At 45.8% G+C, this 25,453-nt stretch overlaps 1 protein-coding gene across 1 annotated transcript in view; it reads left to right on the forward strand.

Annotated features, from left to right (window-relative positions):
* The window catches only part of RANGAP1 (Ran GTPase activating protein 1), a 1,872,200-nt gene that overhangs the window by 933,910 nt on the left and 912,837 nt on the right, over positions 1-25,453 (forward strand). Inside the window, exon 7 of the mRNA XM_044087098.1 lies at positions 16,978-17,152. Coding sequence (XP_043943033.1) covers positions 16,978-17,152 — 175 coding nt within the window. The remainder of the gene's footprint in view (positions 1-16,977; positions 17,153-25,453) is intronic.

Genomic DNA, 25,453 nt, shown 5'->3' on the forward strand with positions numbered 1-25,453 from the left:
CCTGCATAATACTGGTCCCTCATTCCAGACTGCATATGAGAAAGCTACAGTGGTACCTAAAGAATTTATGGTCTCAACACAAGCACAGCCTAGAAAGCAAAATTCCAATAATCCCATGCCTGAAGCAAGAGTTCCTATGGTGGGCTCAGGCCTGTCAATCAAACACAGGATTGCCCTTCTACAGCATTCAACCAAGCCAAACCATCATGATGGACGCCTCAGACCTCGGTTGGGGGGCCCACATGCTGGACAAGTGCATACAAGGCTTATGGACTCAAGACCAGCTGCACCTACACATAAATCTAAAGGAAATGCTGGCAGTAAAATTGGCAATCCAGACATTCAGACCATTTCTCCGAGAAGGTCAGTTGATGATAAGGACAGACAACACCACAGTTATGTGGTACATCAACAAACAGGGAGGCACACATTCATACCCTCTATGCCGGATGGCACTGGACCTATGGAATGTGGCTCTGAGCTACAACATTCAGTTACAAGCAATGTTTGTACCGGGAAAAGAAAACATTCTAGCAGACATATTAAGCAGGATTACCACGGATGCCCACGAATGGATGCTGCATCCGGACATCTTCAAAGCCATTACAAGAAAATGGGGACTCCCAGAAATAGACTTATTTGCATCCCCACGCAATCACCAGCTAAAGAAATTCTGCACAAGGACGTACCACCCACTTGCTTGGAAGGTGGACTCCCTATCTTTCAGTTGGAAAAACCTGACAGCATATGCATTCCCACCACTTCCTTTGATGCACAAGGTGCTTTTGAAGATCAAAGAGGACCGTCCAAGGATCATTCTAATAGCTCCAGACTGGCCAAGACAGCATTGGTACCCATTACTAAGGAGCGTGTATCGGGAACAAATATGGACACTACCCCTGGTTCCATTGCTGTTAACACAGAACAAATACAACATCCTGCATCCAAGCCTGAAAACTCTGCAGCTGACTGCCTGGAACATTACATAAGATCAATTAACCCAAATTTATCACAAAAGGTTAAAAATATTATCCTTGAGGCTCGCAGACCCTCAACAAGGAAAAATTATGCAGCAAAATGGAAAAGATATCTCATTTGGAGTTCTGCAAAGGGAGAAGATGTGTCACTGGTAAACATAGCCAACATCCTGGAATACTTGGCAGAGCTCTTCCACACAGGCCTGTCCTATTCTTCCATCAAGATACATGCATCAGCTATTTCAGCAGAATACAGCGTGGATCCTCCTGTCTTCTCGCATCCTCTGCTCAGGCAGTTTCTGAGAGGAATTAAAAATGTAAAACATCCTAGGAAACCACCATTGCCAGCATGGGACTTGAACTTTGTGCTAGAAAAATTGACACTTCCTCCTTTCGAACCAACAGCAACAGCAGAATTACAATACTGATCATGGAAGACTGCTTTCCTGCTGGCAATCACTTCAGCAAGAAGGGTATCTGAACTACAGGCATTAATGGCAGTGCAACCCTTCCTGATCTTCCATCAAGATAGTGTCCATGAGAACAAATCCTACATTTATGTCTAAAGTGGTATCTAGAGTATCTTTAAATCAGGCTATCCACCTACCTACATTCTTCCCCAACCCACAGAACAGGGGGGAAAGACTGTTGCATACCTTGGATGTACATAGACAGTTACGCTACTACCTGGACAGGACCAAGGGCAATAGAAAAACTGACCAGCTACTGGTAGCATATGCAACAGGAAGGGAATGGAAAGCAATTTCAAAACAGACAATCTCCAAATGGATAAGGAAATTGCATTAGATTTTGTTACTCCTACCATGGAAAGAAAACTCCAGAGAACATCAGGCCTCACTCTACAAGGGCTACAGCCACTACCACAGCTTTCTTACGAGGAGTGGCTACCAAGGACATTATAGAGGCTGCTACTTGGACCTCCGTGCATACATTTGCCAAGCATTATAACTTACCTTTATACTCTAGATCCCGAGCAGGTTTTGCCACTGCTGTTTTGCAAGGGATCCTAACTACACCATAATCTCTTCTTTCCTCCTCCCCTAGTTTGGCTATGGTATTCTACCCATTTGTAAGGACTGCAGATGCATCCTTGAAGGACATAGTACAGTTTTGTACCTACCATAAATGTAGATGTCCGATAGGAATGCATCTGCAGTCAGGATTACCCACCCGCCTTCCCCTCTGTGGTACTCCTAGGGTATTTGCCCATCTTATAGCTAGCTGGGGGGGATCTATTATGGTGTATTTGTTTGTATATATGTACATACATGCTTATTTTTTGTGTTTGCTCTCTACTATTTGGAAACATTGGCATTTATCCAAATTTAGCCTTCCAAGAGGGCACCTGGCATCTGGGGCAAGAAACACTGAGGAAAATGGCGTCGGCTGATGCCTTTATACCCGAAGAACTGCAGCTATGACGTCGGGTGAAGTGCGACACCAGCCGAGGCCAGACCCAGACTTTGGAATCCGGCCGACCGAAGGGCTGCCTGACGACAGGACAACCCATTTGTAAGGACTGCAGATGCATTCCTATCGGACATCTACATTTATGGTAGGTACAAAACTGTACTTTTTTTGATAGGCATTATTATGTCAAAAGAACATAGACCCTCAGGGTTCAAGTGCACGAGGTGCGGTTATAAGATGTCTATAACCAATGACCACTCCTTGTGCGTATATTGTTTAGGCGCCAAGCACTTACAGGAGTCCTGTAGCGTGTGTCACTCCTTTTCGTCTAGAGTCCTCCAAGAGAGGAAGAATAAATTAATACTGAAAGGGCTGATTAAACCCTCCTTCGAGGAGGCCTTATCTTCCTCAGGCTTTCCTACCAAGAAGAAGAAAGCGTCGGCTCCGACCAGCCCGTCGGAACAGACTGCTAAGAAACCTAGGCAGGCTTCTCCATTGGCTCCACGGACTTCGGAGCCGAGGGTGGAACGGTCTGCCTCTATGCCTCCAGTCTCGACTCCTCTGGTTTCGGAGCCGGGTTGCCGGCTCAGACGCTTCCCCTTCGGCGCCAAAGCCCTCCTCGGCACCGAGGGAAATTGTTTTGGGATCTCCCTCGGAACCGATATTGGTAGAGTCCATTCGGAGCCGGTCCCCCAGTCCTTTGGAGCCGATGGAGAAGTCGGTTTGGACCCGATCGGTGTCATCTAGATCCTCCAAGATGTCTGATTCGGACATCGACAGGGTGCTCCTAAGACTTTTCCAGTCTCCTGTGTTCCAAAAGTTAGTTTCGGCTCCAGCCCATTCGGCTTCGGAGCCGATGGTCCACCCTGTCGTTATGGTTCCTCCTCCAACAGCCTCGGCACCGTTGGAGCCGGTGCTGGTGGAGCCGATGGAGGTTTTTCGGATCGGGACAACCCTTACTCCAACCCCGGCTCTCGAGTCGGAGTTCGGTACGCGGACCTCCTCTGTCGGCCCCGGGGAGGACGCTTCGGGACTGATGTTTTCGGTCCCAAGCCTTCCTCTCGGTGCGTCTGCTGCGAGGGTACCATCAACTGTTGTGGCCACGGAGGTGGGACTTTCCCAGGATTCTGATGGTCCGGCCTTCAGGGCCGTGAGGAGTGCGTTAGCCAAATCTTCTTTGGCTACCTCCACGGTCTCTCCAGCACCTTCCCTGCATACGGAGACTGGGTCTTTGGCAGTCCCCCTGTCCTTAGACAGCGGAGCCCCGGGGCCTGAGGTCACCCCCACTGGGGGTTCCCCCCCTCCTGGAGGTCCCTCTGAAGCCTCTTCGGAGGAACCCCCAAGGAAAAGTTCGTGCAAGAGGAAGCACGTTGACTCCCCCGATGAGTCTCTCATGTCAGACACTGATCTTGATGATGCAGAGGGGTCCCCTAAGTCGTCCTCAGATGATGTCTCCTTTGCAGACATCCTGGAAGCCCTTAAACAACGAGGCGGCTGGCAATCCAAACCCCCTTCTGCTGATGAGTCGGTGTTCCTTAAGGCCTTCGGGGCTCAACCCTCCGCCTCCTGGGTGTCTCCGCCTTTCGAGCTCCTAGATTTGATCTGTCGAAGGGGGTGGGAACACCCAGACTCTGTGGAACCGGTGCCTGCTCGCCCAAATAAGTTCCTGTCAGCACCCCCAGAAAAGGAGTTTTTGACGAAAGGTGTGGCTGTAGATGCCTTGTTGGTGGCATCTGCTACCCAGCAAGATGTAGCAGAGGCTTCGACGTCCGTCCATCCTCCTAATAAGGAGTCTAGGAGCATGGATCGGTACAGTAAGCGCACCCTAAGTTCAGCGGCCTTTACTTTAAGATCCCTGAACTATTTAACGCACTTCACCAGGTTTCAGAGGGATCTGATCAAGGAGCTTTTAGATACCCTCTTGGGTAACCTACCTGAGCAGCTGGCCCAGACGGTTGGCTCTCAGTTGGCTATGCTGTCATCCATATCAAACTCGTCCGTGAGGCTCATTTCTTATGCGGCCGAAGGGGCGAGTAGAGCGGCGGGTACAGGTATTGCTCTATGGAGGCAAGCCTGTCTCCGCCTGTGTCATTTTGCGGAAGCCTTCAAGTCTTCCTTTGCCGACGCCCCCTTTGATGGGTCCTCTTTGTTTGGACCCAAGGTAAAGGACACATTGACCCACTGCGAGCAAGAAGGTAAGACTTTGACTGCCGTGAGCACGATTTTCCACTCCCTTCGGCCTTACCCCAAGGCTAAAGAGGAGGGAAAATGTGGTTCCGTAGATCTCAGAAGTCTTATCCCTCACAGCAGGACGATCCTCCTTCTAGAGGCAGAGGAGGGGGAAATTCTTCTGGAAGACGCCGTCCCAGAGGCGGCAGAGGCCCCCGCAACACTGGAGACCGCGAGTCCTTTCGTGGCTCTTCAGCCTTTCACAGTCCCTGAGGGATTGCCCGACTGTGCAGCTCCGGAGCCAGTCGGGGTCGTTTCGAGGCACCTAAAAGCCTGGGAAGGTATCACTCAGGACCGATGGGTGCTTCGAATTATCGCCGGAGGTTACGCCATTCCCTTTTCTCACTCCCCACCTCAGTCCAAGAAAATCCCGGACCCGCCACCCAGTCAACGGGAAATTGCAGCCTTAGAAGTCTCAAAGCGGCTTCAAAGGAATCATCCAACGGTCCCGCAGACCAGATCGGATTAGGGACTTACTCAAGATTCTTTTTGGTGCCAAAAAAGACCGGGGACTTGAGGCCCATTTTGGATCTCAGCATTCTAAATCGTTCAGTCAAAAAGTCCAAGTTCTGAATGGTCACCCTACAATCCATTCTCCCACTGCTGGAGAAAGGTGTTTGGATGTGCTCCTTAGATCTCAAGGACGCTTATTACCATATCATGGTACATCAAGCGTCCAGGAGACATCTGCGCTTCAGCCTAGGAGACAGTCATTTTCAGTTCCGTGCGCTGCCCTTTGGTCTCACCACAGCCCCCAGGGTGTTCACCAAATGTTTGGCGGTCGTGACTGCTCACCTGAGAAGTCTAGGATTCCAGGTGTTTCCGTATCTAGACGACTGGCTCCTAACTGCCACCTCCAAGCATCTACTATTGCATTGCCTACAAGCCACAATATCACTGGGCACTTCCCTTGGAATCACCTTCAATTGGCCAAAGTCTGTGTTGCTGCCATCTCAACGCATAAGATTCATCGGAGTAGAGATAGACTCAAACCGAATGCGGGTCTATCTTCCTACAGAAAGGATACAAACCATACAGGCTCAAGTTCGAGCCTTACTTCCCATATCCAAAGCCCCAGCCAGAATGGTCCTGCAGCTATTGGGATCTATGTCCGCCACGGTTCTTCTAGTTCCCCTAGCAAGGTTGCACATGAGAATTCTCCAGTGGCTTCTTTCAACACAGTGGTCCTTTCAAGATCTCCCTCTCAGTCACCTCATATGGATCACGGACACCTGCAAATGGGACCTTCACTGGTGGCTGGTGCCCTCCAATCTGGATCAGGGACGACCCTTTGTTCCACCTCCTCCTGTGGCCACTTTGACTACGGACGCCTCCCAGGTGTGGTGGGGGGGGGGCATTCCCTGGGCAGGTCAGTCCAAGGCAAATGGCATTCGGAAGAGAGCCTCCTTCAAATCAACATCTTAGAAATGAGGGCGGTGTTTCTGTCCCTACAAGCCCTTCACGATTACCTCCCTCAGGGCGTAATTGCCGTTCACTCTGACAACATGTCAGTAGTCTGGTACCTGAACAAGCAGGGAGGGACCAGATCCTACCCCCTTTGCAGAGAGGCCATTAGAGTTTGGGAATGGGCAGTGTCGACCAAACGATTTCTAGTGGCGACTCATATCCCTGGCAAGTCCAGTGTGATAGCCGACAGACTGAGCAGAACTATCCTCTCTCCACATGAGTGGTCTCTGAACAATACGGTTGCGACTCAGATTTTCAGCAAATGGGGAATTCCTTGTTGCGACCTCTACGTAACCCCGCTGAATGCGAAGTGCAAAAAGTTCTTCTCCCTCACTCGAGCTCCGGGGGAGAGCCCTATGGACGCACTAGCCCATCCTTGGCCCACCGGCTTGCTATACACTTTTCCCCCAGTTCCCCTCCTCCCCAGAGTGATCCAAAAGGTGTCTCACTTGGGGAGCAAAATGATCTTAGTTGCTCCTTACTCGCCTCGTCAGGTATGGTTCCCCTATCTTCGGAAATATGCACTGGACGGTCCATGGTTCCTGGATCAGATCCCAGACCTATTAGTTCATCAGTCGGGACTACTCCACCAGTCCCTCCACACCTTTAAATTAACAGCTTGGCTCCTCCTCTTCCGACTATAGTCAGGAATCATACCTTAGACCCGGAAGTCGTACACATCTTACCTTCGGCCCACAAGTCTGCCACTAAGAAATTGTATTCTAGCAAATGGAAGAGATTTGCTATTTGGGCTCAACTCCGGGGTCTGGATCCCATCACTATTTCTGTACCGGAAGTCCTGAAATTTCTAACTTTCCTATTCAATCAAGGTTCTTCAGTCTCTACCATCAAGGTTCAATTGGCAGCTATTTCCAATTTTCACGAATCTATAAACCCACCTTTAATGAGCAACAGATTGTGTAAGACCTTCATGAAAGGTGCTGTGCTTTTACGACCTCCGATTTCTCATCCTGCTCCTCCATGGGATCTCGATGTGGTGTTACGTGCCTTAACTTCCTCCCCCTTCGAACCGGCAGCAACATGTGATTTGAAATTTCTATCGTGGAAAACTGCCTTTCTGGTTGCGATTACTTCTGCCAGAAGGGTTTCAGAGCTTCAAGCTTTGTCTGTAAAACCTCCGTACCTGTTTTTTCACAAAGATAGAGTTTCTCTCAGGCCAAATCCATCCTTTGTCCCTAAGGTTTGTTCCAGTTTTTGTCTACAACAGTCATTAGAACTTCCAGTTTTCTTTCCAAAGTACTCAAAGCGGAATACATATTCCACACATTAGATGTCCACAGGCAATTGCGTTTTTATTTAGATAGGACCAAACAAACAAGGAAAACAGATCAATTGTTTGTATCCTTTTCGGATAATAAATTGGGCAAAGCCGTCACAAAGGTCACTATTGCCAAATGGATCAGGGACTGTATTAGTCAAGCTTATTCCTCTTCTAATAAAGAGCTTACGACCTCTGTCAAAGCTCACTCTACAAGAGCTATGGCTACTTCAATAGCATTCCATTCTAAGCTTGCCATTAGTGACATTTGTGCTGCGGCTACGTGGTCTTCCCCGCACACTTTCATTTCTCACTACAAATTGGATGTGGCATCTCGGGGGCGAGCTTCATTTGGTTCCACAGTGCTCAGGAGTGTTTTCCAGTGAGCCACACAGGATTTAGGTGCTAGGGACGCTGTCCCATCAGTACAGAATGTAGGCGAGATAGGATCACATAACATCTTTTAGTTAAGTACTTACCATAACTTTAGATGTTTGGGATCCATCTTGCCTACATTCCCAATAACCCACCCTCCTTCCCTCTTCCTTGGAGATCAGAAGAGATCGGACGGTCCGAATCCTGTTGTTTCATCTTGAAACATCTGGCAATGTTATATAAACAAGTTATGTATGTGTGCATGAATGCGGACAAACAAGATCTGGGGGATTAGTGGTGGTGCATCCTGGGATAGAGAATAGCTCAGCCAATAAGAGGCTTCGCTCTATAGCATAGCGTGCCGAGTCGGAGCCGAGGGATCGGCTCCGAGCCCATCAGTACAGAATGTAGGCGAGATGGATCCCAAACATCTAAAGTTATGGTAAGTACATAACTAAAAGATATATGAAACAGGACAAGACAGAAGGACGCGAGTCTGAGATGATGGCAATAATGCTTTGAAAGTCTTGAATCATCTCTGATCTCCAGGAGCTCTGCAGATAATTAGATAATACCACAGTGATGTGACACATAATAAATTGGGGGCAGAATACTTGATGTTGCCCACTTTGCAGATTTGCTTTGATTGCTTGGAAGGGTAGTAACTCAGCTCAGTTTGACTGTGCAGGCTTCTTACATTCCATCAGAGCAAAGCATTGTAACAGACAAGTTAAGCAGGGTCAGGACAGACCCTCACAAGTAGAAACTGCACCAGAGGGTCTTTTTCGGAATTGATTCAGTGCTGAAGAATACCTCGGGTATATATTTTTTTCTCCTTTCAGAACAGTTAAAATTCTGTCCCAAGACACTCTGCACACAGGTGTGGAAGACAGTTGCTTTGAATGTCAATGTTGTATATTTTTCCACTATTTCCACTGATACAAAGGGTTGTTCTTACGATCCAGAAGAACTCTCCAAAGATTGTGGTGACTCCCTTTTGGCCCAGTCAGCAGTTCAGTTCTCCCTTATTTTGTAACTGGCCTAGGAAAATTAATACAAGCTTCCTCTCAGACTGAATTTACTCACACAAGGCACAGGTTGTTTGATAACACCCGAACCCAGAAACACTTTACTTCACTGCCTGGATGATAGAATTTTGATACCTTTTACACTTTTTTTTTTCTGAGCACATGCAGCAGGTACAGAAAGAGGCTAAAAAGCCTGCTGCTAGGAAACTCTATTTTCGAATGGAAAATATTTTCTAGTTGGTGCTAGTCCAAGAACATGAACTTTCTTAAGGTATGGTTGCCTCTGATTATTTAACTCGTAGGGATAATACTGTCTTAGCCTTTCTTTTGCTGCTGCTAAGGGTCATCTGTCAGCTACTTCTGTTAGTCTGCCCTTGCATCCCACCTTTCTTCCTGCCCTCAAGTTGAGCAGTTTTTTAAAGGAGAATTACAACTTTGAAAGCAGGTATTGACTCCTTTGTTTCTTAACTTTATGTTTGAAACTATAATTCTTGAAGTCCTTCTATTCTCATGTTGCAGTATTCATACTGTGGGATTCTCTGCCTCAGGTGACACAAACGTCTGCTCGTATACAAAAGCTTTCAGCCTGGTTGCTGTAGGTGAGTGAGGCATCACACACAGGGCCGTAAACCAGGGGCCTTAAATGTGATGTCTGCATGTACAGTTCCCAGAACTTTTATGCCACAGTCAAACATCAGATCGCTCGCTCCTCTCAATCAAAACATCTAAAGCCAAGTACCCCGTTGGGGATTTCTGATTTATTTTTTTGGTTGAAGCTTCGTTAGCTATCTTTTTACATTAGCCGGTGTCAACTAAGAAAGGTAAATGTTGATGCGGACATCAAATTTTGCATAAAGACACCCACGACCATTGTGTCTTCTGTCTTGGCTGGGAACACGACCATACTTCCTGCGCCATCTGCCAATCTTTCGTCCCTAAAACCCTTAGAAGCTGCTTGGCTGCCCTTAACCTGCATTTCGAAAATCACCAGCTTAAAAACTAGCCCGTAGGATTGATCCAGAATCGGCTGATCTGATAGAACCGCCAAAGAAAAAAGCCAAAGTTTCACGACCTATCACCACTGCCTCTCCGTCATCAGACGCCTTGCCAACTGCTGATATAGGGGGTGAGGGACACCCACTAGAGCCGTCTGTGTCTACGGCCTCCCTCGAGGTAGCCATACGCGAAGCACTGGCTCGCATGTTGGCAGAGATATCTCTGACGTCGGTTTCTCCTGATGTCGAGGGAAAACCAGGTTCTCCTGGACACTTTTCAGAATCTCACGAGCCTGAGGCTCCTTCAGCGGCTAAGACCATTGAACCTAGGACTACCCTGTCTGCAAAAAAACTACTTCTAAAAGAAAACAAAAAAATAAGCATTCATCTAGCCTGCCCTGATAGTGCAGTCTTTTACTCAATCCCTGATGCAGGCCTTCATAGCCCTAAGTGGCCTACACCGTCATCAGCCCCCTCCATTAATTTGCTCAGTCCAGGGTACCTCTGCTCCTTAATCCTTCCTACCCCACTCCCCCAGAAAGATGAAGAGGCCCTATCATCTGGTTCTAGGGAGTCTATTTTCTATGCTTCACAAATAGCCTCACCCTTGGAATATTATTCTCCAGATGAAGATTCTGTTGAAAACTACCCTCCAGAGGACTTTATTTTTGGTGAAACCATCACCAAAATGAAGGAATGCTTCAAATGGGATTCTTCTCAAATGTCAGAAACTCAAAAAAGATACTTTGAACTGCTACAGGTTGAATCACCTTCCCCATCAGCCATTTCCCCAGTGACCCCTGCTTACCTTGATGCTTTTGCTTCTTGTTCTAAGAACCCTGACTCACAGCCACCAGCCCCAAAGAGACCAGACCTTTTCTACAAAGTACCTGAGCACCAGAAGTTCCTCTTTAGGCCCCCTTTGGCAGAACCTGCTGTCATAGCTGTAGCCCCTGATAGATGATCTAGGTTGCTCTGTTCTTCCTCTCTGTTACCTTTGGATAAAGACAGTAACATTATGGATAGGCTGAGTAAGAAAACATATACCTCCTCTACCCTGGCCTTCAGAGCTATTAACTATCAAATTCGTATGGTTAAATTTGTCTTGGACTTAGTTTCCCAGACTAGTATGCCTCTCACCTCCCTGCCTGATTCCCCTAATAAAACTGAGGTAGCATGTAAGCTGTCCATGGCATCCCGGGTGGCCTGGCATTCTATAAGATGCAGTTATGATGCAGCAGAAGCCTCTGCTTGATTAGCTGCAACTGCATCAGTTATGCGTAGATTCTCCTGGCTCAGACTCCAACCTTTACCAGAGGACTTTGTCAAAAATCCTAGATGCCCCACTTGACAATAGCCTCCTATTTGGAAAGAAATCTGCAGAAGTTTAACAATCTGCTGGAAAAAAGCAGAGTTGCAGGACACTGGTCTCACCCATACAAAAGTTCTACAGAAACTATCCTGCTAAGATATCCTTTGTCAGAAGGTGTCCTTCTACAGCCCCTCCTACCATTAGCAGGCACAGGAAGGGGAAAAGGAGACAACCTCCCTTAAGGGACTACCTCTTTTCAGCCATCCTCAAAAATGGTCCTTTCAGGACAGAAATAATGGCACCAATGTGTGGCTGCTTTGCCGTACTTTCTTCATCTTCCCATCTTTCCCATTGACTACCCGTCTGGAAAGATATCACCTCTGACAACTGGGTGCTGGCAATAGCGGAAAACTGATATTTCCTATCCTGGCAGGAAAAACCTTACCTTCAGAGCATTCCTGTCCCACGAAAAAATCAACTCCACCTAATTCCTCACATTATACAGAAACTACGGGCTCAAGGCACCATAGAACCTGTCCCATTAGAACAAGGAGGAAAAGGTTTCTACTCCAGACTTTTCCTAGTTCCAGTAAAGGATAGACCATGGAGACCTGTCTTGGACTTACCTGCCCTAAATCTTTATATGAAAGTCCCCTCTTTCAGAATGTTGTCTCTACAGACCCTGCTTCTACTACTGCCAGCACGAGCTTTCATGGCCACTTTAGACCTGAAGGAGGCTTACCTCCACATCCCCATACACCCAAACCACATAAAATTCTTATGGTTTGTTGGCATCTGCTCTCATTTTCAATTTACTGCTTTGCCCTATGGTTTGTCCATTGCACCAAGAGTTTTCACAAAATGCCTAGTTCTTGCCATAGCATTCTGCAGGACCAAGAGTATACAGATCCATCCATAGCTGGACGATATCCTCATTCTAGCAGAACAAGAAGAGACCCTCAGAAAGCATCTCCAGCTCTCCATGTCCCTGCTTCAGGGACTAGGTTTCACTCTGAACCCCCCACATCATCCCTATCCCCAGAACAAGACCTGGTCTTCCTAGGGTGCAGGATCTGGACGACAGACCTAATGAAGGCATTTTTACCCCAAGAAAACGTCATCTCCCTGCCAAATAATTTCTAGGACCTTCTCCACAGACCAGCTGTCAGCAAGACAGTTCTTGCATCTCCTGGGTCTTATGGCAGCCACCATTCCCATGCTTCCCCTATCCAGGATGCACATGAGGAAAATTCATTGGTGCTTAAAGAATGTTTGGTCCCAGCACAGCTCTCCTTTAGACTCCCAAATAACCTTCTTTCCTTGTCTACGTACAGAATTAGGGTGGTGGATGCAACTAATTCAAAGGAATCCAGGCCTTCCTCTGCACACATCCACACCAGCTCAACACACGCACACACATGTTTCAGATCTGGGCTGGGGCTAGTATGAAGGGATTCAAGGTACAAGTACCTTGGCAGACATCCCTCCCAAAAATGTATATCACTGTCAGGGAAATGACAGTGGTTCTGTTAGCCCTGAAGGCCTCTCTCCCTATCCTTCAGCCAGGCCCACTGCTAATCTTCACAGACAAACACCACTGTCATGTAGTACATCAACAAACTGGGTGGTGGTGGTGGTGGTGGGGGGGGGTTCTACTTCTGTGCAGGCTGGCAATGTAAAAGCTTGGGAGTTAGCATCACAGAGCAACACATCCCTACAGGCAACTTACATCCCTTCCCAGGACAACCAGCAGGCAAATGTCCTAAGCAGATCCTTCTGCCTACATCACGAGTGAATGTTGCACAGGAAAGCTTTCCTAGACATTGTCCACTGATGGGGTACTCCTCAAGTAGATGTTTGCCTCTCCTCTGAACAGACAACTGACAAAATTCTGTACCAAATACCACTCCCCACTAGCTTAGAGTGGACACCTTTACCATCTCATGGAAGGGGATGGTTTCTTGTATGCCTTTCCAACCTTCCTTCTCATTCAGCACGTCCTCCTGAAGGTGAGAGGAGACATGACAAAAATCTTGCTGGTGACTCCCTACTGGCCAAGGCAGCATTAGTTCCCCCTTCTGCAGCCGCTTACCAAGGGCAATCACCAGAAGTTGCTCCACAATGTGGACCTACTCACAACAGAAGGTAACTCTCATCCATTCACACCTGGAGATGCTGAACTTAACTCTCTGTGTAATAAACTAGTACCCTTCAAATACCGCTACACAGAGGATGTGCTATCTATCTTGCAGGAAGGCAGGAAACTTAGTACAAAGAGATCGTACATTTCTAAATGGCAGAGATTCTCCATATGGTGTCTCCAAAGGCACAGGACCTCCCTTCTAGTGGATGTCCCTTTAGTCTTAGCTTATGTGTGGGAATTGATTAAAGCAGACCTTTCATACTCTTCTGTGAAAGTATACCTCTCTATCTCTGGCTGCCTACCCCTGGAACTTCCTTTACTTTCCAGGCTGGATGTAAAATTGTTCTTAGAAGGGGTTTTACACATAAAACCTCCCAGAAAACCTACTCTACCACCCTGGGACCCTTAACTACATCCTGGAGAAACTTGCGCTTCATCCATTCGAACCAGCCACTTCTGCATCACTGGAGATGTGCACATGGAAAACAGTCTTGCTGGTAGCCCTCACATCTGCAAAAAGGGGTGTCAGAGCTTCAGGCACTCATGGCATGCGACCCATACACTATCTTCCATAAAGACAGGGTGACCCTGTGCACCAATCCCTCCTTCATGCCCAAAGTGGTCGCGAAGTTTCACTAAACCAATCCATTCATTTATCAACCTCTTTCTCCTCTCCTTAGAATGACAGTGAGAGAATACTTCACTCCTTGGACATTCACAGGCAATTAAGATTTTATCTGGAAAAAAACAAGGTCATCACAAAATCAAACCAGCTCTCGTTCCACCCCAGAGCCCTGGGGAAGGCAGTATCCCAACAGACTATTTGTTGTTATATCAGAAATACCATTTCTTTCTGCTACTCATACCATGGAAAGGCCCATAATCAGAGGGTCAGGGCCCATTTCACTAGAGCAGTAGCTTCCTCCAAAGCCTTATTCAAAGGCCTAGACACAGCTACCATCCTTGAAGCAGCCACCTGGTCCAGTCTACATACCTTCACCAAACATTACAAACTGGACCATATCACCAGATCAGGTTTTGCTAGGGCAATCCTGCAAGGGTTTCTGGAATCCGCTACCTCTTCCCCCACCCTTCCTCCTTCCTGAGCTGTGGTACTCTCCCACAGTATGAATACTGCAACATGAGAATAGAAGGACATAGAATTTGCGTCTTTCGGCTTTTCCCGGTTAGGGGTCGCCATAGCGGAACTCCGGTCCGCTAATGATTGGCAGTAGAGTTTTACGTGCTGGCTTGCCGGGCCTAACACACAACCTGCAACGAAGGAACGCCCATTTACGCATGTCATCACACAGAAGACGCTCTGAGAATCGAATGGGCAACATCTAACTGTGAGGCGACAGCGCTACCGCAGCACCAGCACCGCAGTAGAAGGATAGAAGGACATAGCATAGTTGTTTAAAATAGTACCATAACCATAGAGGTCCTTCTCTTCCATGTTGCAGTATTCCTTTTTTCCCTTCTGACCCCCTTCTTAAATAGTTGAAGGACTAAGAGACTCCATTGAGCCTTTACCAGCACTAAGTCCATTCTGGGTCAGTCTATGGCATTTCACTTGTCTGAAATATATCTTTTGGCATCACGTAGGCTACTGTCCCACTGGGCAGTTCTGAGGTCTGTGCATGCAGACATCACATTTAAGGCCCCTGGTTTATGGCTTTAATTGTGATGTCCCACGCACCTACATCAACCAGGCTGAAAGCTTTTGTGTAGGAGCCGAAGTTCGGGTCACCTGAGGTGGAGAATCCCACAGTATCAATACTGCAATATGGAAGAGAATGACATCTATGGTTATGTGTAAGATTTTACACAGCTATTCTTTCCATTTGAACCAGCTCATCAGGCTGATTTTGGTGGGAGTGCACATTACTTATTGCTCTGAATTCTTTTTTTCAGGTCCAGAACAGGTTTCTCTGATCCTGACCGTACCACAACTTCAGTACAAATATTTCGATGTTTTGAAACGTCAGTCTGAAGGAACCCATATATGTGTATATAATATAGGGTTACATTTCATTTGATCTAAGACGCATCAAAGCATAGTCACAATTGCTGTAAACCACAAATGACTAAATTTTGAGTGAAAACTGTCTGTAGAAATGTCTATGGGTGTAGTTTTGTAGCATAGAAACTACAAAGCAAATTATTTGTGATCAGTATTAGTTTCTTGCTATTTCTCCACTGTTGTTATACCTGTATGTCTATACTTTTGTGCATGTGTGCCAGCAGTGATTGTGTGCGTGGAGTATTTTTTTTTTTTTTTCTATGTTTGTCTGGCTGTGGTGTTAGTGTGGAGTTGTAGGGGGCTTACCCCTATTGTAAAAAAAGGCTTTCGGAGAAATGGTTTGTATGTGTGCGATATTTTCATTGAAATGTGTTTTGATCAATTGTACCTTTTTTTTCTGTGCGAAATGCTCTTTAGATGAAGTTAACTGTAATCCATGTTTTTGTGTGTGTATGCACGTGTATAATACATACCCTTGAGTATATGGTTATTGTTGCTTTACCTTTACTTTTCTATCATTTTGCTTTCAGGAGTGTCTCCTCCCTTTCTGGGGTAATGAAGCTGAGGTTTTTGATGGTTTAACTGCCTTGCTGTATAGAGTTATGTTCAGGCTCTTGGCAGTACAAGTGCAATGTGTCCATAAGCTTAGAAAAGCTGGCCAATTTGGTCTTATCCTTTTACAGGATATAATCTTATTAGCTTTTGGCTACTACAGCAGTGGCCTATTAGAATATCTATGCTTGTGGTAAATTTTACTCAACTGTACTGTCCCTCTGTTTCATCTCAAAATTAAGTCCATAACTTCCTCCTACATTATACCATGTTAATTCTACAAGAAGGGACCCTAGTACACTGCACTCTAAACTGTGCAAACTTTACCGCATGGAGGATAGGCTCCTTATCCTAAACTGTGGGGGAGGGGGGGTGCTGTCCTCAAGAAGTCCTTGCACATTTAAAGGGAACTGAAAAGTCTACTACCAAAAAATAATTTAATAAAGTGCAAAAGATTTTTGTGGTGAACAGCTAACCAAAATCCAGCAGATAGAGCTTCCATTCAACAAGTTCTTAGCCATTTAATTAGATCTTTGACCATTTTCTTGGGGTCTGTTAGTGCTTTAGGCACCTGATTTTAAGCTTAGCATTGACCTGGTCAGGGCAAGAAAACTCAAAATTGTGTGGGTGGCACACCTGTTTGCCAACTATGTAAAGACATCTATGAAAAAAATAATATTGTCCTGACTTAGGGGTAAAGGTACTCAGCTTTGAAAAAAGTTGTTAGATGTGTGACTAATCCTGTGGCAGAGATCCCTTATGTCATGACTAACAGTGACTGCACCAGAACATTATTATGGTGAGTTGCCTACACAGATGTTCTATTGACCTCTCTCTCCAATAACTTCCTTTACAGTATGAGTAGCCCATAAATTTACTTTACTATAAAACGTTTTTGCGTAAGAATTTTTGTTTTAAAAAATGCTTGTGTATGCCATGTTATTTTGTAAAACTAAAGTGCTTTGAATTCTTCAATATCTGCCCTTAGTCATGCTACTATTTCCCTGTGTTCCATTCTTTTAGGTTAGGTTTTTTGTTTTGTCTCTTGTCTGTAAATTAGTGGTAGTGTTTATAAAATTCTGAAGTGGAGCTGTTAAGTTAATCTTTTTAGAGGAGTGCTTGTACATATGAAGAAGGTATCATTGTGTTTACATTTTTTATTTCAGTGAAGATGAGGAAGAAGATGAGGATGAAGAAATTGAAGAGGAGGAAGATGAAGATGAGGAGGAGGAAGATGACGAAGAGGAGGAGGAGGAGGAACAAGAAGAATGTGAAGCAGAAGATGATGAGTGTGAAGATGATTTGGAATCCACAGAAAAGACGACGGAATTGAAAGGGATTGTATGCCTAAGTTTTGTTTTATAGTTTGTGGAAGATAACAGAAAGATTGTTTTCCTGTGGGAGGGGAGTCCAGTACCTGTTAAAAATGTAATTGTTTTGTCTGAAATGATACTGTATATACACAGTATACTTGGGTGTCAGCTCATCAAAAGCTCATTTTACGTTAGCTCTCCTCTGAAGTGGTGCAACCATGAAGTTGGTATGTTTAAGTTTTGTGTAGAGTTCAAAGTCCCCCAGTACAGAGTGGTGATGGTTGACAGTCCCTCTTCCATGATGCTTGGGTATGTACCTCTTTGTTGTAGAGCTAACTTGATTGATCTTTGCCAAACTGCCGCCTAATAAAGTAAACTGGATCCAATAATTTCACTTCAGAAAAAAAAACTGTGTAGATAAAATAAATGCTTGCTTTTTATATCTGCAATGTGTTTTGGCTATGCATCCACTGGAAAGTCCATTACCATTTTCCCTTCCTTTATGGGAAGTTTGTAGTACTGGGCTTTTGAAGTGAGTGAATTTGGGAATGCCCCCCCCCCCCAGAACAATCAATTACTGGTGGCTCCTTAATCATATCTTGTTTGGACAGTCTACCCAGACTCTGCAGGTTCTCAATATCATCATATCCATGTTAAGGAAATGATGTCCATCTGTGCCCTGCAGACCCTCAGAAAATACAGATAACAGTGTTAAGTAAGTAGGGGAGAAGGCATCCACTCTTATTTGGGAGAACTGGAGGTGTAAGTCTGGGAGGCATTTCTCTTGCAGGACCCACTTAAGGCACTTTATAATCTCTTTTATTGATTGCCTTGGACATGAGCAGAATCCCCCCCCCCCCGAGCACACATTTGGATGTTGGATCCAAATCTTTAAAAAGCAGTGCTGGTGGTGGCTTATGTTTTGGGCATTTTTGTTTTCCTGTAAGAACTTCCAGGTCAGGATGTTTTTGCTCACTTTCCATGCCAGCAGCATGCCTAGACTGTCCCAGCTGTTACAGTCGGAAGTAGTCATTGTTTAGTCTTACCCACTTCCCTGCTAACCCAGCTCAAGGGTGGACCGTTGTATTTCCTCGATTCAGCAGCCTCTGTGTACGCCTAGAGGATATGATGTTCTCCGTGTTTCACTGTGGCAGTCATCACACTTGGGTTATCTGCCTGCAGGTAGCCCTCAGTCGGCCTGAATACCAGAGACTTAGTATTTCTGCATCGGGTGCTGTCGCTCCAGGACTGACGTCAGGTCATCAGGGGTATAAAACAGGTAGCTGACGCCATTACATCAGTCTTTCTTGCTGAGGAGCCAGAAGCAGTTCGCAAGTGCCGGTCGGCCGCTACCTCAATTTGCGTTTATGAATTGAATCATCCTGAAGTCTTTTAAAGCTAAGTACCCCGTTGTGGATCCCTTTTTCTTGCTCTAACCGATGTTAGAAAAAGTTAACAATTGTCTTGCCTGTGGAAAGCAAATACCTCACAGAGATTTTCATTCTTACTGCGTCACCTGTTTAAGCCCAGACCACGATGTCCCTCGCTGTTGGTTTTGTGCCTTAACGCCCAAACCATTCATCGTCAGGCTCTCTATCACTAAATTCTTTTGCTCTCTATCTCCGTATTCTGAAATGGCTTCAGTAAACCGTCTGACTACTGATATTCTGAAAAAACACAAGGATAAAGACAGAAACAGACTGCATAGGTCCAAAACTGCTGACGACGCTTCCGTTAAGCTAGTCGCCAATCTGCCGGTACTCAGTGAGGCGCTTTTGCAGCCCCTGATGGCCCTCTTTAATGGATTCACAGGCCTCTACTGAGACCCATTTGGAGTCCGGTATGCCATGAGACTCTTCTTCGACTATGGAACCTGCGACTGGATGGGTCCAGAGCCACTGTGCAGACACCGGCTTCTGAGGCAGTTCTTCACTCAACCGAAGTCGACTCAAACTGACTACTTCTTTTTTAATCAAAACTGCCACTTGTCATAGGCCCAGAGTACACACTACACCTAGAAAACTGACCAAAGCACATGCACCTGCTCCCATGCCACAAAAACAAATGCTTAGAATGGCCGAAGACCTTATTGCGCTGATTAGGGGAAGTCAGCCTTCCCCTGTTAAGCGACAGAGTTCAGTCTCCTTCAGCTTCTACAGACCAGAAGTTCGATGACTCTGACATTTCTGATTATGCAGACATGCCCTTATCTGCTTATGAGGATTCAGATGCAGAGGAATCCATTCCCTCTGCCTCCCCATCCAGAGGATTTTTCTTTTGGTGAAACATTGCATACCTTAAGAGAGCATTTCCACTGGGAATGCGAAGACTGTCATCAGTCCATAAAGAGACTCAGAGAATTTCTAGAGTTGCGTCAGCACAGGCCTTTAGCTATGCCCCCTGTCCTGGATGTTGTGTTTATGGAATCCAGTCTTGCTCCTGACACTTTACCTCCTGCCCCTAGTAAACCAGATAGGTACTACAGAGTACCTGACACTCACAAATTTCTGTAAAAAATCCTACTGCTCCCCCACTAGATTCAGTAGGCATTGTCCTGCCAAACAATGTTTCTTTCCAGCCCCCTCCGGGCCTTCTCAAACCAGACCCAGGGGAAACTGGCCACCCAGACTACAGTCTCAGGGTATGCAGAGATCTAAGCAGTGGAGTGCCCCCACCCCTAATGCAGGAAGTGGTAAGCCACCTCCGTATGGAAAACGCTCACAATGACTTCTTTACTCCACTCCAAAGCCCTGCCCAATTGCTTGTGCCTCTAGGAGGAAAACTTGCCCTTCATCAGTTACAAATTTTATTTCTATTCACTGCCAACCCCAAGCGGGTTTCCAGACCTTCCTCTAAACTAGTGGGCAGAGACTCAAAACCGAGTACTTTCCCTGCTCAATATCAGAGCTATCCAGCCAGTTCCAGTAGAACAGATGTGTCAGGGATTCTACTCCAGACTCTTCCTGGTACCCAGGAAAGGGGGCTCTTGGCACCCAATCCTGGATCTGTCAATTCTCAACACCTTCCTGGTGGTACCAAAAATTCAAAATGCTTACCCTGTAACAGCTTCTTCCTATGCTAGCCAAGGATGCCTGGTTAGTCACTCTAGACTTAAAAGAAGCCTATCTGCACATCCCCATAAGGGAGTCATGCAGGAAATATCTACGTTTCAGGGCAGGATCTATGCATTATCAGTTCTCTGCACTTCCCTTTGGCTTATCTACTGCGCCCATAGTACTCACAAAATGCCTGGCTCCAGCCATTGCATAATGCAGGCAAAGAAATATTGAAATTTACCCATACTTGGACGACTGCCTGATTCAGGCTGACAGTCAAGAATTGCTGCTGAAGCACCTGACATTTGTGAAAAACTTTCAAACTTTCTTTGGGTACACCATCAACGAAAAGAAATCAAAACTGCTACCCAGTCAAAAAATTGTATTCCTGGGAGCAAGCTTGGACACAACTTCCCAGATGGGATTCCTCACTTCAGAAAAACAAGTCTATCTGACAGACTACTTCAAACAAATGTCCACCAGAACCCAGCTATCTGCAGGAAAAATACTGCAAGCCCTAGGGTTCCATGGCCTCATGTATACTGCTAATTCCGTATGCAAGACTGCATATGTGGAGACTTTAATGGTACTTAAAAAGTCTTTGGTGCCAGCCTTCTCAGGACCTGGAAACAGTCATTCCTGTCATACCCTGTCTAAGGACAGAGTTCCTTTGGTGGGCAGAAGCATGCATCCACAACAAGGGACTGCCATTTACTCAACCCCATGCTGCCCAGACCCTAACTACAGACCCATCAGACTATGTCTGGGGGGCACACATGGACGGCAAATGTATTCAGGACCACTGGATCCCAAGTCAAATTCATCTGCACATTAACCAAAAAGAGATGCTAGCTGTACAAAATGCCTTGGCAGCTTTCAGATTCCTACTCCTTCCAGGACAACTGCTAATAAAAACAGACAACACCACAGGGTACATCAACAAGCAGGGGGTAACCCATTCCTACCCACTCTGCAGGTTAGCCATGGCCTTGTGGAACACGGTCTTGGACATTCAAGTCCATCTGCAAGCTCAGTTTCTGCCAGGCAAACAAAACTCACTGGCAGACTTAAGCAGAAATCTTCTAGACCCACACGAGTGACAATTGGAGCCCAACACCTTCAACCTTCTGATTCAGAAATGCGGGACCCTAGAGGTGGATCTCTTTGCCTCCCCCTACAATCACCAGCTCAGCAAATTCTGCACCAGGAATCCCTCACATCAGGGCCTGGAAAGTGGATGCCCTATCTTTTCAGTGGGTAAATCTCTCAATCTATGCCTTTCCCCCTCTGCCCCTTCTCTCAAGAGTGTTACTCAAGATGAAACAAGACAGACCAAGGGCAATTCTGACCGACCCGGACTGGCCATGCCAGCATTGGTACCCACTCCAGCGCAGCCTGACACCAGTGCCACCGTGGCTCCTATACCAGAACCCAACCCTGCTCTCTCAGCAGGATGGACAGATTTTGCATCCACAACTGCAAACCCCAAATCTTGCAGCCTGGATTATTCTTTGAATTCTCTCTCAGCAACCCTAAGCAAGCAGGTGCTGGATTTCATTCTTGAAGCCAGAAGACCCAGTACAAGAAAATCCTATGCTGATAAGTGGAAAAGGTTCTGCTCGAGGATTCAATCTAAAGGAGAGGACACAACACTGCCCTCCCTGCCTCTAATTCTGTATTACTTAGCAGATCTACTCCACGAAGGCCTGTCCTCCATTAAGATCCATGTCTCAGCCATTTCTGCCCATTACAGCACTGAGCCACCTCTCTTCTCGCACCCTCTTATCAAACAATTCCTGAGAGGGGCAAACAACTTAAGGCCACCAAGGGGAGCACCCACCCCTGCTTGGGACCTTAACTTTGTACTGGAAAAGCTCACGCTTTCCCCCTTTGAACTTACTGCGTCAGCAGAGTTAAAATTCCTCTCTTGGAAAACAGCCTTGCTTCTGGCCATTACTTTAGCTAGAAGAGTGTCTGAGCTGCAAGCACTGATGGCTGTGGAACCCTTCATTATTTTCCATCCTGACAGGGCTTCACTCGGGACTAACCTTCCTTTATGCCTAAAGTGGTGTCCTGTATGGCTCGCAGCCAATTCATCCATTTGCCGACCTTCTTCCCTAATCCTCAAAATAAAGGGGAAAGGATCTTGCACTCTTTGGGCGTGCACAGACAGCTCAGATTCTACCTTGTTATGACTAAGCCCTTCAGAAAATCTGACTAGTTACTAGTCTGCTTTGCAACAGGGGCAGAGGGCAAGGTCATTTCAATACAAACTGTTTCCAACTGGATAGCACACTGTACCCATTTCTGCTACAAGCACCATGGGAAACCAACCCCTCAGGGAGTCAGAACACATTCCACTAGGGCAACATCTACATTTACAGCATTTCTCAGGGGAGTCCCTGCCAGGGACATCCTGGAAGCTACTAACTGGAGTTCTGTACACACCTTCACCAAGCATTACCACCTGCCTATCTTTTCCAAATCCAAGGCAGGTTTTGCTACAGCAGTCCTGCAAGGCATGCTAACCAGCCCTAACTCTTCTTGACTGCCTCCACCCTTCAGCTTTCGGAATCCACCCAAGTGTGATGACTGCAACAGTGAAACACGAAGAACATAGTGCAGTTTTGTACACTTACCATAAATGTAGATGTTAGTGTATTCACTGTTGCAGCCCTGGTTTCCCTCCCTCCAGACCCTTGGTTTTCTCTCTCTCTCCTCTCTATGGCCATTACTCACCCTTCTGGGGTATTGGTATTTACTTTTTACTGATGGTGTTTTCTCCACCATAAATTAGCTCCATATTTGGGGGGGGGGGGGCAAGAAAAACTGATGTAATTGCGTCTGCTGCCTGTTTTTATACCCCTGACGACCTGACGTCAGTCTTGGAGCGACAGCATCCGACATAGAAATACTAAGTCTCTGGTATTCGGGCCGACTGAGGGCTACCTGCAGGCAGTTAACCCAAGTGTGATGACTGCAACAGTGAATACACTCTAACATCTGCATTTATGGTAAGTGTACACAACTGTACTTTCCTGATTCTTCCATGGGTAAGGGTCTGTTCCCTAAAGTGCTGTCTGCACTTAAACACAAAAAACAGTCTACTAGAAAATGAAGAGATTCTTGGTGTGTTGTGCAGATCTTGGCAGATTTCCCCTGATCAGACTTTTGTTGCTGTTTTTTTGCCTGCCTAAGCACTGTGTTTATTGCAGGGTTGCTCTACGCTCCATTGAATGTTCCCCTTTTTGCCAGTTCAAAATGTTTGCCTACTGACCCCTGCCTTACCTCCACCCTAGTTGTTAAGCTGTTCCTGAGCATCACACCACCTAGGAAGCTGGTGACTGTGCCCAGAGACCAAAATGGTATCCTTGAGAAACTTGTACACCTTCCTTTTAAGGTGTACAGTGGCTGGTTTGAGTTAGCCAGTGAGTGTGGTTTTATATTTTTCTTAGAAATTAATTTTGTTGGATTACCTGTGCTTCCAGGGTCTCCTTGTTGTATGTTGTGATTGCCACAGACTTTTTTTTCCTTTCCTCACAAGGATAGACTATGTGAGAGCTGTCTGTCCTTCATATCCAAGGTGGTTGCTTAATTAGCAGTGACCCAAGTTATCCAACTACCATTACCCTCCCCCAGCCTGAAAACAGAGTAAAAGAGGCCTCCTGTGTTTGTAGAACATGTGTAGACAGTTAACATGCTACCTACTAAGAAGTAAGGAGTCAATAAAAATGAGACCATTTACTTTGTCTTCAAAACAAGAAAAACTAGATAGTACATACTTGAAGCAGACGCTGTCCTGATGGCTGACTGAATACATTGCCTTCGGTTACAATTTTAGTAGAAAGACCTTGCAAGGACTGGTCAGACCCCATTCGAACACATTCTGCTGCCTTCCGACGTGTGACTTTCCAGAGTGGTTTGTGACAGCTGCATGGGCCTCTACTTGCTATTTCTCAAGCTGGATCCTTTCTGTAAGTGTAGATTAGGGTTTGCCATGCAGTCCTGCAAGGGTCTCTTAGCTCCTCCATTGCTTGTCTAGGTCAGGGCAAGTACTACATTAGTACTTTTCTTATTCTTTATTAGTAAAACTGCAACAGGTATCTGTGTGATGAACAGATGCTGCATGCCATATTTAATAATGTTTTAATACAGTAAACTCTCAGTTAACCAGAACTCAAGCAACCAGGAAAAAATATTGAAATCCAGTACAGTTTTCATGTGTTGCACTTTGTTTTTGCCCTGCAGAAACATACCTTACATTTTTAGAGTTTGAGTTTTTAAAAAGGAAGATGGGAATAAATTCCCTCTCTCCCCAAACTGACAAGTCAAACCAAACAGTAAATTATACATTATTAGTCAGGCCTGTTTTTAATAGCAACTCTGAAGCAACAGTTATCTGGCATCTACCAAGCCATATGGGTGCCGGTTAACTGAGAATTTACTGTACTGGTATCGCTGCTGTGCTGTGGAATTAAGAAGTTGAACAGAGGGTCTAGGACTAAAAATCTGTGGGCATCCAGACTGGCTGTAGGGACTTGTGCTGCCTGTTGATGAGGAGAGCAAAGTGATGGTCAGATATGGGGCAAAGTTTTGACAAAAAAAGCAATGTTGTAGACAGATTTGGTAAAGATTTAATATCTTTAGTCTTGTGTTTTAGAGCTGTCAATTTTTAATCCCAGATAAGTGAATTTATCCGTGATCAAGTAGAGATGATTTTATCACAGATCCTTGAGGTTGTGAAAAAATTACTGGGTATACCTAAAAGGCTTTTATGGTGAGAACCCCCCATCATAAAATGTGGATGTGGTGCTGCTGATGTCTGTAGTAGAAGGATAGCAATAGGCATGATTATAAGAAGATAGCCCTTGCCAGAAGATAAGACACAGCTACTGGACACCCTTCTATATCTCTGAGACCTTTTAAAAAGCTGAGTAGCAGACCTTCTGCAGAAAGCTATTTGAGGCTGACCATTTCCGGCACAGGAAGATTTAGTAACTTTAACTTGGTAAATTAACTGGTCATAGGATCATTTTTAGCCACAACCCCAGTCTGAAAGCAACAAACAGAAAATTTGCATGATTATCCAAAAAGTATGTACAACAAAATACAAGTAAAGAGTAGACCTACCAGAAAGAGACATTTAAGATGGTAGCAACAAAACAGAGACTAAGATAGAGAAAAGTAGAAGGAAGATAAATAGTTTTGCATTTGCTTCTCTAAACCCTCCACTACAGTGTTGAAAACTAAGTGAGAGGCTGTACCACGTTAGA

The sequence above is a fragment of the Protopterus annectens genome, chromosome 1.part1 (genome assembly GCF_019279795.1).
Source record: "Protopterus annectens isolate FY-2018-M chromosome 1.part1, PAN1.0, whole genome shotgun sequence".
NCBI classification, from domain to species: domain Eukaryota; kingdom Metazoa; phylum Chordata; order Ceratodontiformes; family Protopteridae; genus Protopterus; species Protopterus annectens.